This window comes from Xenia sp. Carnegie-2017, unplaced genomic scaffold, assembly GCF_021976095.1.
Source record: "Xenia sp. Carnegie-2017 unplaced genomic scaffold, XeniaSp_v1 HiC_scaffold_22, whole genome shotgun sequence".
NCBI lineage: Eukaryota > Metazoa > Cnidaria > Anthozoa > Malacalcyonacea > Xeniidae > Xenia > Xenia sp. Carnegie-2017.
Genome location: NW_025813485.1, coordinates 1,797,274 through 1,815,619, shown reverse-complemented (window position 1 = coordinate 1,815,619; position 18,346 = coordinate 1,797,274). Strand labels below are relative to the sequence as shown.

The following is an 18,346-nucleotide window of genomic DNA, read 5'->3' as shown; positions in this document are numbered from 1 at the left end:
GAAAAGATCAAAAATTTAGAAAAATTTCCTTCATTTTTTGTAGTTTTAAGATGTTTCATATTTTTGTTGTTTTCAATGATCCCGATGGTCTACTTTAACATGCAGCGACTTAAATATACATCGCCATTTATATTTACAGAGCGACAAAAAAGCGGGCTTACTATCCTATTGATACAGCAAATATTTTGTGCTCGAAAAAAAGAAACGCAAACTTTGGTAGAGAACAAAAAATGAAAGAGCGCAAAATGTTAACAAAAAATTGAAAAAATAGACGAAAAATGAAAACTAATAGCAGCCATTCATAAATCATATGAAAAAATTATTCAGTACGAACGACCTGAACATTTACCTGCCAATAACAATGAAAAATGAAATGACCATGACCATGTCATGTTTTGCATAAAAATGCATAAAAATCATTTTTGATGTCTATTAGACTTCATTCGATTCAAAATTTCCATGTTGCTTCATTAAGACCTTCATTAATAGCTGGCTTTCACTTTTGTGCTTTGTCAGAAAATTAAACAATTGTGAAAATTTAGTTTTATGTAAATAAATTGGTTGAATTTGAAACTGCGTTATATAAGTGTGAATCTTTCAATCAGGACGCTTGCTTCCTGGTGCGTTTGTTGATCGTTCATTCATTGTCCGGTTAGTATGCCCACAGACATAGCTACTCTGTAAAAAAACACGTTATACACGTCAGACCATAGACATAATTAATGAACAAAAACTGAAATTGAATATACTGAAAAGAACAAAACTTTAATACCTGATTTCCAAGCGTTGTCCTGGTCAGTCTGATCCAGGCCACTTAGTAGGCTCCTTTTTTTTCATCGCGTAGTTTTTACGTTTATATTATAGAAATTTATTATAACGTTTTTATCTATGAAATTCAACAAACCTCACGTGCAGTATTGCAATTTTCTTTATAAACGTTAAATAAAATAAATAAAAAGTAGCGAGTGAAAGCCAGCTATTTTCTTTCAACAAGTAACATCTTTTATTGACATTTTTTTTAATTTGGGTGTTTTTCGTGATTAAGGTTCAAATTATAAAAATAGACCATCAGGATCTTTTTCAACTATCTCATGCAGTTACTCATAAAACACTTATCTACTCAACTTACAAACCACAAGACATGGATCGTGTTTTTCCACTCGCCTGTTTTCCATCTTCGTAGAATATAATCGATTTTTATACTCCAATCATCTCAATGTTAATGTTCCTACGAACATATGCCGTTATGCGATGTCCATTCAATCTGTTTATAGTTTATACCATTCCATACACGAAGTTACCGGCATCACCAATAAGTAGCTACTGAGAATCGCCATTTCCATAGACTACAATTTACGATGCACTCTTATGGTAACTTCAAGCGAAGGAAAAGGGATCACTTCAATACCCCAGTTATATCATCACTCAAAGAATGCTTATTGCAGAGTTGATCTTCTGTTAGTATCAGTTGACCACCTTCAGGTGGGTGCATATAACAATGGGGCCCATCATCATTATATGAACAAACAACTGACATCAACAAAGAATCCAAACTACAAATGAACATTCTTAGCCATGAATCACCATGACACATGAGTAATGACAAACTAGTAAGAGTAATTGAAGTGAATGAGACAGGTGGTAAAGGGACTTTCACAACTCCATCCATTTGGGATCTACAATATAAGAAAATGTGAAACACATGTACGAGATTTCATGATGAATAAATCTGCATATGACGTTAGTTTGCGTTTTTAAATTCTTAATCAGATATATTGAGAATGAGCAAGTTGTAATATGTTTTCCGTTTGACTATCCAAAGAGTAGAACATTCACCTACATTGCACGAATAGCTTTAGTCAGATGAGTTTCAACCATGCAACAAGCTTCAAACGATCAAAGGCTTAACATCGTATTACGAGGCCTACCCTATAACTAGTTGATTATTCCATGTATTATGTCACTTTTCACAAAGACAATAAGTAATCCTTCATTGCGTTTAAATAAAAAAATGATTAGAATCTTCCGATTTTCCCCCTTTTTATGTCGTTATGCAAAGTAACAATGCATGATGTTGTAGGTTAAGATTCATGGGACGATAATCAGTTTAGAAACTAGACTTTCATTTTGTCCAAATTGTCATTAAATCTTGTAGTCATGTCTTGCTAGGCTAAGGATAGGAGGGGGTTTAAATGCGTTCTGTTTGTCCTGATGTTTCTCGACTACTAAAAATATTGTAGGAAGTCGACCGAGTCGTAGAAATTCGAGCAAACGACAATTACGGCTCTCATTTATTGCAAGTCTACACCACAATCTGTGAAAACTGCACCTCTTTGCACTCAACCACATAGTGCGTTGGAGACAGATGACAAATTTAGTGTATTTATATTCATTGCATGTATTCAGTAATGATTAATGTGACATTGAAAGAAACAAACCAAAAATCAGAAGCATCAATAAAACCCTTCAGATTTTTACAAGAATCTAAATAGAGATAAATCAAAAAGCAAATAATCATTTATCGTCAGTGCAGTCACTTACTTTTATAGTTTCCAGCCGTTGGATCTTTTCATTCATGATAAGATGCAAGTACGTGTTTAACACATTTCAAAAGAGTTTTGATCGCTCAAATTTCTTTTTGCAGCTGCTGTCAACATTTTGGATGTGATACGGATAGTATATATCAGTACATCGTGGTTTTCAAATGTTCAAATGTGTGCGGTATATCCATTGAAAAAAGCTTTTTATGATTGACGTCGTTGCAGCTCTGCGTTGATAGGTATTAAAGTTCGCATGCAGGATTCGTTGACAGCTGTTTCCAAACTTACTTGACCTGGCTCCTCCTCTCTGCGTGGTATCTTATCAACGGAATTTTCTCACAAATATCGGAAAAGGCCTGTTGCTGTTGATCGAATTATTCCCAAATTATCGTCTATTACTAAGTAGTGTTAAACACAAACCAATCTTTTTCTTTTGTAGCTACTTCAGTCCTATGAACGTATTTACAACTGTATTTTTCTATGTTTTCAAAAAGTTTCTTCAAAGTCATAGATTCCAATTCTTATTCAGTTGCATTCAGATGTTGGCGGTCTTGACTTTTTATCAACACGTTCAAATACATCTGTAATCAAATGAGACGACTTTCGGTAACTTGTCATCGATGACAGTTGAAGGCAACAACTTTATTTTGCTTTGCTTTATTTTATACTTGTCGCCTTTGTGTGTATAGACTGGTTCCATCTCATATGAACAACATCTGCATTCCACAACGCCTCGTGGTGTAAATATGGCCAGACTTGAAGTCAATAGTATTTTTATACATGGTGTTAAGCATGTCATTATATGTATTTGTTCCACATGATTGTTTTAGGTTCATTGTTAGTGCTTGAACAAATTACCGGATATTTATCAAAACTAATTAAAAAAGAAACGATTAAAAACGTAAATATTATCATTTTGGGCATTAAGATGTTGGTGACGTCAACCAGAACGCCCTTTAATCCTTCCTAACATTACTGGTTTTCACTGGCGACAAAAGCATATGGACAAACAATAACAAAAGAAAATACAAAAGAAGGCAAGGAAGCGACTCAGACAAGCATCAGCATATTCCCTGCTGTAAATTGATAGTGGAGCCACAAGCACATCACTTCCAGAAAGGATCTAATTTTGCACTATAACCGGTATCCTTGACCGGCTGAAACCTTCCATCAGTTTCATGGCGACAATAGAATAAAAAAAGACATGGTGCTCTTGTAGTTTTACAATCGTTTAAATGAGCTTACAATGGGATTGTATAACGTGCTGTATATTCCAGAAATAGCTAAGAAAGTAGCGGAAGTTTTATTCGACAACGAATAACATTCAATATTTAATTGCTCAGTTAAAACACAACAATTACATAAGATTTTCAAATAAAAAATAAGATATATCCTGAGTTAAATGATTATCATCTTATAACAAGATGAGAAGTGAAATAAAATAACCATATAACAATACCTATAAATGTGATATAGTAATGTATAAGCAGTGGAGTAGCCAACACGTCATTAAGACCTTCATGCTGTACAAGTTTTTTTCCTGTGCGTGGATTTAGAGCATAACAACTGACTTTTATAGAAATAAATATTCATGTGTGATATGTTCTAAAGTTTACAAAACAGGATTAAAGCTCTTGAATGCGTGTACTATTTCACAATTAATTTTCCACTGAAATTAAAAAATAAAGTGGGCCACTGGCGTCGATTTTATGAAAGAATTATTGTCAAATGAAAGCAACACTGACAGTGCGTGATTTCACAGATTTTCTGAAAAAACATTATCCTGACGCTAGAGAATTTATTACTCTCACTATCGAACGTTTCTGCTGACCGTAATGGTCGAACAAGCAGTATAAGTAATGCATAAGGTACAAAATTTTGGTATAAATGTTTTATCCAGGAAAAGGGTTAGAAATCTAACTCAACTGTTATTTCTCAAATAAACCTACCTACATTTATAGAAGATTATTTAGCGTTGTATGATACAAAGCAAAACCCGCTGTTTCTTATGCTTTCGTTTAAAATGGCAAGGAAACTGCATTCAACAACACTCAATTTCCAATGATAGAAAAGTGCAATTTCGACTTAAAAATTTTATTTAAGGAGTACTCGATCATTTCAGATTCATATGAAATAAAAAAAAATGGGAAGCTAAAGAGCTTCATTTCTTTTGCTATATAGAAATATAAACGTAAAACATTATCAAATGCACGAGATTATATTAAAGTTTGATAAACTTTCTTTCGATACGCTGCACAAATAAAAGCATGCCTCCCTCCACATTTGAGTTAGATTTCCAACCATTTTCGTGGATGAAACTTTAAGATCAAAATTTCATACCTTATGTACTGCTTATTCAACCATTACGTCTACAGATCCATCTTGTTATGTGCTACGCGACCATGCTACGCTTTTCGTCTGCAGAAACGCTCAATAAAAATAATAATTTCATTCGTTATATTTCTTCACACACAACCTCGATTTTACGCATACTCCTCCCTCATGACTGTTGTGTTAAAAATAAAGACAACTTTTGTGGAGTTCTCCCAAAGGTCTCCTCGGTTTGCATAAGCCTGTGCAAACACAGTAAACATCTTTTATTTCAAAATTTGTTTGAATTTGTTTGTATAGTTTATTATAGTGCGTTCAGACTGAGTACCCTGGCATGGTGCTCAGGCACGGGCACCAATATGAACGCAACCTTTACGATGTATAAGTGCCCAGGTCTGGGCACCAGGAAAAGAGATAGTACCCAAGTACGGTGCTTGGGCAAGGACACCATTGTGAACGACGACACCCGAGCAACGTGTACAGAGAGGCACGTATTCAGCACATGGTTTCAAGACTTGTTTACAAAGAAAAACATGAAATTATAAATAGACGAAGCTAGTGGGTACTACGTATTGTAAAGAGCCTGCAGATTTTTGCCCAAACCAGGGTATCGTACTCTGGCTATCAGTCTAAGCGTGCTATAATTGATAAATCTAGCATGAACTAAAAAATGAAAGTGGAACATAAGTGAGACATGAAATACTGTTAAACATCCATACTTATCAAATGTAAGTATTTGTTAAAGCGGATTTTCATACTTTTACACTATACAAAGCGAGAGATAAGGAAATAAGTGGGGGGAGGGGGGGAGGCTTCTCCGCGGCCCCTGAACCTTGTCGAACAATTCTAACTAAAAATTGGTAAATTTGAAGTTCAAAGTTGGGCTATGAGAAACCGCGCGCGGTCAAGAGGTCTTGATGACGTATGCAGTGTGACACAGTGTGACAAAATGCACCATTGAGATACGTCGAGGATTTAACAAAAATACAGGAATGTTTATGTTATGAAGTCTTAATACATAAATTAAATCAATTCAATATTTTATTAAACGAAGTTTGTCGCATAAAAAGGTCGCCGAAATAGGAAACAGTTAAGTTGCAGTAAGAGCGAAGGTTTCGGACTTTCAATAGTCAATACTGAAGACAAAGTTTGCACATTTATAACAATCTATAAGATTCATTAAACTACTTTCGGTGCAACAAGACTTAGATTTACTACAAAACTTATTATCTATATAAGTCCAATGCACGTCTCAGCATTGTCAGTTTCCTAACGTATCAGTCTTCAGTCTTAAAGAAAGTTACCCTTATCAGAATATGTTTTTGTCAATATAATGATAGCCATACTGGAAAACTTCTACTCAAACTTTCCACTTGAAAAAATGAAACAAGCATTAAAGTGACGAAGAATTAATAGCTACTGTCTTTTAATGTCATATACTGTGTATAGATTTCTATATCTAGAGAGAGCCTTAAACAATGCTTAGCACAGCAGTTTCTAGGACATCTTTTTGTCTCTCCAAATCCCATGTCACACAGTTTAAGCAAATAACATCACTTCAGATAAGCTTGACGATGGAAAAGTTCAAGAGAGAAATCAAAATAGCTGTTATGATGGAGATGAGTATCCTGATTTGATGCCTATTCCTTTCGATTACGCTGCGAGAAATTCAAGAGTTTGGAATGAATTTGAGGTATTGTAAATGCTTCGAAAAAGGAGGGTTTGCTTCAGTTGTCAAGGTAACTTTTTATTACATACAAAATCGTTTAAATAGACGGTAGTTTGGTCATGTGAAGGAAATTTTGTACGTGATTTGGAAATGCTTTATATACGCTTAGGTATGTAATAAATTGGACGGCTGTCTCTATGCGATCAAAAGAATTACTTTGAATCTGAAAGTGTGCTGTTTAATCGCAAAATTACTCGGGAAGAGAAGTTACTTTCTAGATTGAATCATGAAAAGATTGTAAGGTTAACAGAAATTTACTATCCAACCCCGTGTATACCTAACCGCACCCAGCTATAATCTCGAGCATGTACAACCCTTGACCTTAGGTCTCGGGCTTGCACTGATCTGCTCTCGAGTTCTCCCAAAGGTCTCCTCGGTTTGCACAAGCCTGTGCAAACACAGTAAACACCTTTTATTTCTTAAATATTTAATCTTGGAACGCGGAGTCATCGCAAAGAGCAAACGTTTAATCGCATTCTTGGTTAAACTCGCACCATGCGTTTTAATAAATTCTTTGTGATTTTTGACGTTATATTAAATCCAACCGATTTTTAAGTAATCATAAAAGCTCGAAAGAAAATAAATGCATGCTTTCATGACATTTCCCTCACCGGAGCACTGTTACCATAGAGAGTGCAAGATAAACAATGTGGATCGTTCGAACTGACTTAATACGCGGCACGGTGAACCCATTTCATGTGTTTTTCGCAAAACGAGATATGTATAACTGATGTCGGTGACATGTCACTCAATTTTACTATCTAATGTATTACGTTGTTTAGGCCTCATATCTATTCGGATTCCTGAAGTTTCAAATCAAACAGAAACGTATAGAAGTTCCGAACGGTTCTATTTTGTTGTGATTGTGCGATCCCCCTTATTCCGTAAACCCCGGAATTGTTAACAGACAGACAGAGAGACAGAGACAAATCGAGATTTCACCAGTATATAGGTCGCGTGGGGAATGGGCGGAGTCATGTCAAGAATAGTGTGTGGTGCCACGCTTACACTCAATCATTCAAAGAGAATTTGAAAGTAGATCATGAATACATTCTAGAGGAAAAATTAAAACGTTTGTTTTGAATTTGCCTTTTTCGCGATTTGAATTTCTCAAGTTCTCCCAAAGTTCTCCTCGGTTTGCATAAGCCTTGGCAAACACAGTAAACATCTTTTATTTCTTAAATGAAATAACTGCACTGCCTGCATTCTGATTTCTGAGGCCATATGCAGCATAATGGAGTTTAAATACACGATCGTTAATACAAGCAATTAAAAAAAGTCGTCGCTTTGCTCCGGTAAATATGGACCAACAAGACCAAGCTGTTCTTTTAGAACTCTAAGTTTCGAAAAAATACCGTCCCAGTCAAAATATATACCTTGCAACCATCTTGATGGGGACTTCCCTTTCACAGAAACAACCTTTTCTCGCCCATGTAAAAGTCGATCATTGTGAAACATAGCGATTTGACCAGGCTTCAAACGATGATCAATAATGTTCTTGGGATCTTTCAAATGAGATGCAAGCACATATAGAGCATCGTAATACTCAAGCAGTTCGTCTGGAGTACAATCACCTTTAGATTCTGACTCCATTTGTGCGCTGAACTTAAAACTTGAGATGCGACCGTGTCTGTTTAAGCTAAATTGTAGACAAAACTTATTGTGAAGACATAAATTGAAAAAATAGTGAGAAACGCATATTTACACAGACGTTATGTTCAAAAAGTAACTTTGTAACTTTCAAATGAGTGTCTGGAGGTCAAATTACGTGCATTACACGCATTACGTGCATTACACGCATTACGTGCATTACACGCACGAAGTTTTATGTTATACGAGATTTGTTACAAAACATCTAATAAACATGTCTTTTTTTACCGAAGTCCTTATTATTTTTTTTTAAAGAAAGAATAATCGTAGAAAAGTAGTGTGGCATTAAAGGTGATGGAGCTTGATCTTTTTACTGTCAATTATGATGTTTCCTGTTGATTACCTATTCTGAAATGGAAAACATCAACAGTGGAAACCATTAAAAAAAATGACATCGTTGATTGTTTAATTAATACACATCTGAAACATACCAGAAAGGGCAAGGGCTAGTTTATTTCGAAAGGATTCGACTTCATAGAGTCAATAATTTACATGCCACTGTGGTTCTCTTTCAAATATTTAGGGATTTGTATACGTACACCTATTTACAGACACCATTATTTCTTGTAAAAAATGATGTTCGAAATAATGTTGCACGTGCAAAACTACATTGTTCTGAAAGTTATGAATGCAAAAATTTTTAAGATATCAATAAAATGAAAAGCTTTGGGAGGATTTCCTTTTTGTTGGTACATCAATTTATCTAACATGTGACGGATATGATTTAAAACCAAATCTCATGTAAGGTTGTACTAAATATTATGGTTCACAGAAGCTAATTGTTTTGGGTAGAAATCATTGAAAATACATTTCCAAAACTGATGTTGTTTTAAAATTTTATGTATTTTTTATGTTACACGAAGTTCGTAAGTATCTTGCGCATAATGGTAGGTACTTTGGAACAGAAACGCTTTAGTTTTTTGGCACATTTACCGACAAATAAAAGCAAACAACTTTGGCAAAATGTCTACACTATACTACGAGAATTCAACTTGAGGTGCATGGACATTAATTTGTTTAAGATATAAACAATAAACAAACCTAATTATGTTGTGAAAACTTCCAACTTTAAAATCCCCACAGGCGTCTGATCCGTATTCATAAAATGGCACGAAAAAGCGTTTTAAAACGTCAAATGCTTTATTATCTTGGTAATAAACATTTCTACAAGCATTAAACCCATCGACAAAAAAATTGGTTCCTCCATTAGAATTATGTTCGATGCAATGCAGTAACTGGATCTGGAAATAGGGACAAAGTTGAGTTTACAAACATGCCAAACAACACTCATGGGACTTAATGTAAGTATACATTACTTCATAGAAAGTCAAGTCAAAATGACAAGGAAGTTAAGGAATGACTATATATTTCCTACCAATCAATTATAGCTTTCTGAAAGCAATAAAACGTTTACAAGAAACACAGACATAAAACGGTTGGAAGTCTTAAGAATAAGTTGAAAATATATGCCTTTTTAAAAAAATCCGTACAGCTCGTTTTAGTTAAACGTTAGTTTATGTTGAGCAACATCACTTTCAACTTGACTTGCAGCCATCCACAATATTTCTGAGAATTTAAGAGTACCTATTTATTTACTTACATTTGGAGACTTAACCAACGTTGGTAGATCACTGTGTAGAGGTAACCCTCGATCTGTAAAAGCCACGTTAGAAGGATTGTCGACAGCTTTAACATCAAAAAAGTTCCTGCGTGAAGAACAGAAAAGTCTTAATAGGGCTTGTAATTGAGTTGTAAATCGTTCTCAAAGTAAATAAATACTAGAACTTACAATGGCAAGGGGAAGTGCTGCTTCGCCCCGCCCATCCATTGTCAACAAAAAATTGCCAGGTACAGTCGGTGACCCTAAGGTTAGCAGTTTAGGGAAGGGGGGTTGAGATGAGCACATGCTCACAGCTGCTCATAATTACTCACGAACACTTGCTCAAATGCTCATAACTGCTCGTGAGTTCTCATGACTGGTTGCAACTGCTCATAACTGCTTCAACACACTTGCTCATAAATACACGTTGCTGCAGCAAAATATCACATTTCGAAAAAGGTTGTGCTGGCGGAATGAGCTGCAGATATTGTGGAAAAGTATGTTTAAATTCTCCAGGTAAAATCTCTAGCAACCGATTGAAACAAACTTTCATTGAACTCACAATAGCGTTAGCACACGTAAATGACAAAAACAAGCGCGATGTTTACATAAAAACAACTACCGTGAGTTAATGAATTATATAATTCCCATGGCAAACCTAAATAATTTCACGTGTCAAAGTTCAAATGTAACGTCATCTGCTCCACCAGCTCCATCGGCCGCAGAACCCCCTTCCCTATTGGTGGGTTGCAACCATCCCTCTGGGAGTAAGAGAACAATGGAATGCTCCCCATGTCGGATGAAATTTGCATTGAAAATGAGGAAAATCCTTTGTTAAAATCATCCAACATGGCGACTATGACGTAACTTGCAACCCAAGAATACTGCTAAGGTCCACGACTTTGTGTACAACATATTAAGGTGATTTCGTGTTCTAGCACATATTGCAAATTAGCTAGGATAAAATACTTCAAGACAAGTCTGGTGAATTTCATACGTTATGATTGCATGTAAAAGGTTTAGCGCTTTGCCATGTTTAAAATCTGAATACACGAAGTCATCCGCTCGGAAAGTCGACGTTCAACTTCCGGCATAAATATCTCCCGTGCTTACATCTTATTAACTTATGTCATTATACAACTTTTAAAAATGAATTCATTGTCATTTTGAATGAAGTTTCAAAAAGACAAAAGTTTCAAAAGTTTCAACTACGACAGAAAAAGTACAAACCCATAATAAGTAGTTTTATGGTATCCAAAGCGTTGAGCGATCTCCATGACGACGTCTGGTCTTGATGGAGCATTTTCCATCAAAATTATTCCTTGTTGGTAAAAGTTGTACAAAAAATCAAATAACATTTGATCTTCATTCATCAATGTATGATAATCATAGCGAAGTATTTGTTCTTGCATCAGTTTTCTGTTCCACAAAAATAGCTCATCTTTAACTATACTGTCCTTATTACGTTCTTTTTTTTGTTCTGGCATTCTCATTTTATAAAGCCATTCTAGAGAATATGTACTGTGATGATCATCTTGCCACGTACAATTCACAAATTTTCCATCAGCAGAAATTGTAAGTGCTTTTGCTTTGGTATCCAAAGTCAAATCTTTGATTGTATTGAAAAGTACTTGATTTGAGGCTGGATCGTAACATTGAGGACATTTGCAGTTATTACGTAAAAATGCATATGGATATCTTGAGAAAGAACCATCACTCCAATTCACCCTTAAACATCTCTCATCGACACTTGGGTGAATACTTTCAATCAAAACATTTCTGTTTAAAGCGATGGAGGAAGCATCTATGAAATAAAAAATAAGAATGTAGCGATAGAAAAAGTGAAATGTCTCTATTTATGTATGATGAACAACGCATTCCACGACGATATTTTCATGTGGTAGGTATATCTATAGCTACAAAGTTCTTAATTTTATTCATTCAAGATAGTTTGGAGCTTTAACAGAAAAGATCAAAAATAGCTAATAATTTGAAGTTCTCAAAGTTATATAATACAAGCTTACCCTAAGGCTAGGATATATTGTGAGCTGAGCTATAAAACAAAAAATGGCAATTTATGGGAGCAAATCACTACTAAAAATACAATATTTCTTTATATAGCTAATTGCCTCTTATAAGCCTTCCCACCTCCTTCTACAAATCCCTCACTAAAAGGTTGCAAAATATAGCTTGCACCCTGTATTGAATTTTGCTTATATCAAGCTTTACTCATTGATGTACGCGTTCGTTTGAAATTAACCATGCAATGCATGGAGAAAACTGCATAGCCCCCTAATGCCCACGGCTATTAAGTCCTCTTGCTCGACTGTTGTTACATCGTTAATTATTCGGAGTCAAATTACACGATAATTCCCCTTATCGTTCAAAATCGCCAAACTTGCGTTAAAATAAAGGAAAACACACACTCCAAAAAACATCACGGAGTGTGTTCTTTCTTTATTTTTTAAAATTATCGGGTGTAAAAGGATTTTGCGTTATTATTACAAGCCTTGGTAACAGAAATCGTCTTTCCCACAATAACACAGATAAAATATTTTTTTGTATGACACCACTAACATGGTTGAATTGCGAGTCAAGAATTAAACTACAGTAGCTATATATTTGCAAAGCAAATTCATACATAGGTGCATTCAACCAATTCAAAAACAGAATTACAATTAAATGGCTCGATGAATTGTTTATTCCATAACTGACCATGAACAATGTACGCTTCAAACAACATCGATGGTTGTTAATATTCAAATAAGTGAACTCAAATTTGGATGAAATTATTGTCAAACGGAAGAGTCTCATGCATTGATAATTCTCTCCGCAACCATGTTACTACAAAGTGAACACATGCTTTCAGGGATATAAGTGATTAAGTGTTTCCTTGTGCGCATTTAATATACACGACGAGTATTTTTTAAAATAGACATGTTTCGACATCTCATGATGCCATCTCATGATGTTTCCTTATGCCTCGAGACGTTAAGCAAAAGCCCCTCGGTCTGCGCCCTCGGATTTTTACTAAACCTCCTTCGGTTTGCAGGACATTTAATCACTTATATCCCTGAAAGCATGCGTTTACTTATAATAAATATTCGCTTTAGCGTCGCTCCCCCTTCATCGCCACTCTCTGTTAAGCGCCACATCGGAGAACATTAGTACGGGGCTCAGAAGAAATATAAAGTTATTAACTTTACGCTTACGACAACCTAGTTCTCGTATTTTGTAATTTACTTGCGCATTTAAATACGTTATTTGGTGATTTAGAAGTAACATCGTGTGTACGTGGCACAAAGAAAACAGTTTTATTGCATACCTGAATACCATTTGTTTATATTCACGTTTGCACCTTTTCTTGTCAGTAGTCTGTTCTGTGTTTTGAACAAAACTGTACAGACCGAAGAAAATGTGTTGATACGAGAAATACCACCTACTAGCAGTACGTTATGCATTTTCATTTTAAGCATTTTATGCATTGCCATTTTAAACGAATACGTTGGCATCACCGACATATGCAGAGCACGATAGTCATGCACAGTTCATGGGAAAAATAATCTTACTGATGGTCGGTCACAAGTGAGTTTTTGTGCATGTGTGAAATATCAATAATTTGCGGTATTTTTATCAAGCGTTTAATGATTTATAAACAGAGGGGTTCTTTAAGAAAGAATAAGAAAGAGGTTCTTTAAGAAAGACGTGTCTTACCAAAACATAAAGAAATGGAAAGAAAATGCGCGGATCCAGCGTTAGGCAGGAGCAAAGATAATACGCTAATTGGGTTGGGGAGGGTGAATATTCATACATTCAGCTTTGCTTGACTGTAAATTAGGTCGTCCAATCTCACCGGTATGCAGCAATGGAAGTCTACGTGAATACAATATATCACGATTTACTTGCTCTTCCACTTGCAACGTGCGTAGAGTTAAAAGACCAAATTGTATCCTAAGGGTTTGAGCGACTTTAACAAACTACTTATTAAACAGTCTTTGTCTACTTTCATCTGCCTCATAAACCCGTGAGTAAAACAAACTCAAAATATCGCCAAAATTTTCAAGTCTCGTCAACCAGTACTGTGCACTTTCACCATCACAATTCATGGAATCCTGAACTGCTCGGCATAAATCATGTTTCAAAAAAGCAAAAAAAATTTCAACATTCGTAAGCCATCAAACGCCAGCCATTTTGACAGTGATTTTTCTTACCTCTCCCCGTGTTAAATTTAAAATTCTATTCAGGTATAAATTACCATAATTGACAGTCGATTTGTTTTTGTGTGATAACTTCCATTTGCTTTCAAGTAAGTTCAATATTTACGGACTGTTTTCAATTGTATCTTGGAAGCATTTGATATAATTTACGACCGTTCGATTTAAACGTATGACATTGGTAATTTTGTCCTTTTTGGACGCCCATACTTTGTAGATGGCGAAAATTGGAAAATTATTTGTAGGCTCTTAGCCAATCGCAATCGAGATTACATGAACATTGAATAATAATATGTATTATTAGGATAAGCTGATTTTTTAAAACTCCACTGGCCCACAGATGAAAATTACTGCCACGAATGAAATATGTCGATATTAAACTTAAAGTTTCTTCTATAGAATAAAAACTTCTAGAAAAAGATGAAAAATAGAATTATCTTACTTGAATTTATCTGATTTGCCATTTTCCTCAACAAAGAACACGAAAACCATTATTGTTTCAGGATAATGCTCAATAAGATCTCGCTAATTGTGACAGTGCTTACTTAGCTACAATTATAACTAAGAAACAACATACCATGTATGTTGTGTAATATTCTTTACTTTGGATGTTGTAAATAGTTGTGCACTTACAAAGTCGGTTCTTTTATAACTTATTGAGTCAAGAAAGCAACTAAGAAAGGAATTTGCGTGATATTAGTACAACAATGTGTCATAAGCCCCGACGATATTTCAAGTGATGGCCATAAGCCATCACGCGATTCAAGATTTTTTAATTAAATACTTTCATAGTAACTGAAATGAAAAAAGTAAGCTGAAAGAGGCAATCGATTGATTTGGGTCTTAAAAAGGCCAGCCTTTTTTACACTTAGTTGACACTTGAAGGTCAACCCTCGAAATACATGTATGTCTTCAGATTATACATAGCTTATACAACCATTGGCAAGTATGATCATCCCATTTTTCTCATGTGTGTACGCTAAATACATGTTAGCTAACATAAATTTCACTAAATAGAGTCATGTCGCAGCAGCTAGCAAAAAATTGATTAATAATCTGTGTAGGATAATCAAAAGCTTAATTGATATTTCTGTTGCTTGTTGTTTATGGAGAAGCATGTGTTGAAGCGATTATGCAAATTAAATAAATAGTGCAAGCTGTACCGACATTTTCCTAAGGGTTGTACTTTCAAATTAAAAATCCTTATGAGATCACGTGAATATAGAAATAATTTCATGGCACGTGGCTCATGTAGCTTCATTTTTTATCAAATTTTCGTTTTAAAACATATAAACGCTTATTGCACATTTATTATCCTAATATGCATTTGTGAACTAAAATAAATTTCGCTATGTCATGTTATATTGAGACAATGATAAGAAACAAAGGGTTAGGCTTAAAAAAATGGATACAACGCAGAGTTTACGAAATGGCTTCAACTTCAATTTTAAACAATGGATTCATTTAAGTTTCTAGCAATGGATTGATCTAAGGTTTCAAACTATAAATTCAACGTCACTGAGGGTTAAAACACTGAATTCAACCAAGGTTTTAAGCAAGTTGCAAAAACTGATTTTATAACTTAAAAGTATCACAAAGAAAGTATCTATAAATGTTTCACTAAACACAAGAACCGTAAAGCAAGATCGCCTTTATAATTTTTTGAAATTTGTCACCGAATCCCTACTTCCACCCAATTTTAGCGGTTAATACCCCCTCTCAATAAAAAATATGCTCGCAGCCCCGAAACAATACAATTGAAATTCTCATACAACTGGCCCAATATATACGTAGTTTCCATTACAACACAAAATCTAAATTGAATCTCAAATCGATTGCTTAATTTTGAATCAAGTCCATAACAGCCTGAAACTTATAAACATGTATTTACCAATCGCGTATCAATGTACTTTGAAAGAGCTTCTTTTTTACATTCGCCCCATTGTTTTTGTCGTGCTGAACGCAAAATCTATAAAAAAAGAATAGAAGTGTTTGCCACAGGCAACAATACCCGTTACAATAACATGAATATATCGTCTGGGTCGAACACTAAGAATAAAAACATAAAAATACAGGCTAAATATGCAAAAAAGAGTTTCCAACAGAATAATTAAGGAATTCCGCTTAACTTACTCTTTTACTTCCTTTTTGGCTGTAATCAATCGGTACCAAAATTAAAGAAACGAATTTTGGCACTTTCTATAGCAAATAAATAAACCGTAAAACCGCTATTGATAACAGAAGCATTGAGCATCTGACAGAGCTATCCTTTTTGAATAACAATTTCATTCATTCAAAATAATTAGTCCAATGAAACAAGATCAGCTAGTAAAAGAGTTTCCCAAAATACAAATATTTTGTACATATAACAAACATAATAAAAAAATTAACTGTCTTACACCATAAAATGAAAGTTTACTTTTGAAGCGGAGAAAATATTCTTTCAGTTTATGACTGCCCATACACGGTGATGAAAACCAAAGTTAATTAACTATGTAAACATGGCATTCTATTACTACTGAATATATAATACTAAATACTCCCATGGCATCTTTAGTAAAACATTCTGAATTTTAAACTCGGTCTTATTGATTAGTGAACAACAACAAAAAAATGGAAATGTTACATCATTGTCAGGAAGGGTGGAACAATTAACGTTACAAACACATCAACAGAATCAATGATTTGACATGAAAAGGAAGACGAAACTAAAATTAATATTTTGGTCATGGCAAAGTTTTGATTGATATATTATATCAAATAAGTACAAAAGTTTGCAAATGCACAAAATTTAGTCTTTACTGAATGAAAGCTTGATTGTGACTGTATGAAACTGTTATTTGTAACATGTGAATAGCTTTGGTGCAATCCTATATTCATTATTATCATTATTAGTAAAATCTTTATTAACTATGTTTTAGTAATTTCCCTTATAACATTGATGTTTTTTCCGATACAAGATTATCCTAGGTCCAATTTAAATTATTTCCTTCAAATCTTCTTATTTGAAAGTTGCTGAAGATGTATAAATATCTTAAATACCAAATCTTGAAAATCTATTCAGTTTCATTTCAATGCTTCCATTGATAAAGCATGCAAATTTTTTCTTTGACCAAAACAATATTAGCTAGACAATACTGATAAAAATGTCTGCACAATTATTATTCAGTTTTTCCCTACTAACTACTATTCAAAGGACACGCTCAGTTAATTAAATTTAATAAAATAATAAACATGAGGCTGACAATCAAACCAATCAATCTTTACGAGTTTTTAAACATATTTAAACTAATCATTTCATTAAAGGAGGTCGATTTCTCTTGTAATGCCGAACTCTGATAAAGTTACAAGCACAACACACATTAGAAAAAAATTCAAAAATATTCCTTCATTTTGTGGAGTTGAATGTTTTGGCAAGACATTTGATTTTTTTTAGAATTTCAAGACCGTGTCATCAAGATTACTAACACATAAAATTAGCAATGTTGAAAAAATGAAAGAAAGAATGACGTCTTATTAGAGCTTGACGTAATGTCAAAAGACAAAATATTAGCAACATTAGTGATAAAATTGGATTATGAAATCTTATGATCCTGGTTTAGACATGATTATTCATTTTTGTGGTCTATATAGCATGGATAAACAATGCCTGGAAGTACTACTTTGAAGTATTTATTTGAAATTGCAAAGTTTAAATGCTTTTTCAGCGTAAAAGAAAAGGTAATGAAAATCTTCGATTTTTAACGTTGCGATGGCAGTTTTGCAACACTAGCAACACTTTTGACACATGTTAAAAATATGATTTTAGTATTTATGATGACAATAGCATCTATGAAAACACACGATTGTACTAGCGATTTCAAAACGACGGAATTGATTTCATCATAATCAGTGATAGCTACTTAAAATAACAGTCGAAACTCGAAACTATAAAACTTGAAAATATTGAAATCGAAACGTCGGAAAACAAAATTTTCATCGCTTTTGTATGGGTTGAAATATGTTTTAAGCATTTATAATTTACAACAACATAGTTAATAATTTTAAGAAAATAATATACGCTGGTGGTCCAAATCACACAGGCAATAAAAATGTGTATGACGGGGAAAAAATATGGCATCCTAGGGAATCATGAAAACAACAAGCAGACAATTCATGTGATGAAAGCTGATACATTAGTAGTAGAGCCAAATAATGACTGCGTTACATTTTTTTGTAGACTCATTCGATATACTTCTATTACCATAGACTATAAATGGGCGTACATAGCAGGACACAGTGG

The 18,346-nt window shown here is 34.2% G+C and overlaps 1 protein-coding gene across 1 annotated transcript; it reads right to left on the bottom strand.

The window, feature by feature from the left end:
- Positions 1 to 7,617: 7,617 nt before the first annotated feature.
- On the bottom strand, positions 7,618 to 13,387 carry LOC124447000 (gamma-butyrobetaine dioxygenase-like). Its single transcript, XM_046997895.1, has 5 exons — positions 13,176 to 13,387; positions 11,081 to 11,654; positions 9,851 to 9,956; positions 9,292 to 9,491; positions 7,618 to 8,239 (listed from the first exon to the last, which is right to left on the bottom strand). The coding sequence occupies exons 1-5, from the start codon at positions 13,369 to 13,371 to the stop codon at positions 7,870 to 7,872; spliced, it is 1,446 nt and encodes a 481-aa protein (XP_046853851.1). The 5' UTR covers positions 13,372 to 13,387; the 3' UTR covers positions 7,618 to 7,869.
- Positions 13,388 to 18,346: the final 4,959 nt, after the last annotated feature.

Excerpts from the sequence above, each read along its gene's own strand:
- LOC124447000 (XM_046997895.1), bottom strand. The coding sequence starts at position 13,371 with ATGTCGGTGATGCCAACGTATTCGTTTAAAATGGCAATGCATAAAATG. Across the intron at positions 9,957-11,080 it reads CATAAAACTACTTATTATGG|GAACTTTTTTGATGTTAAAG; the intron begins GTTTGTACTTTT and ends TTCTTCACGCAG. Across the intron at positions 9,492-9,850 it reads CGTTGGTTAAGTCTCCAAAT|ATCCAGTTACTGCATTGCAT; the intron begins GTAAGTAAATAA and ends CCCTATTTCCAG.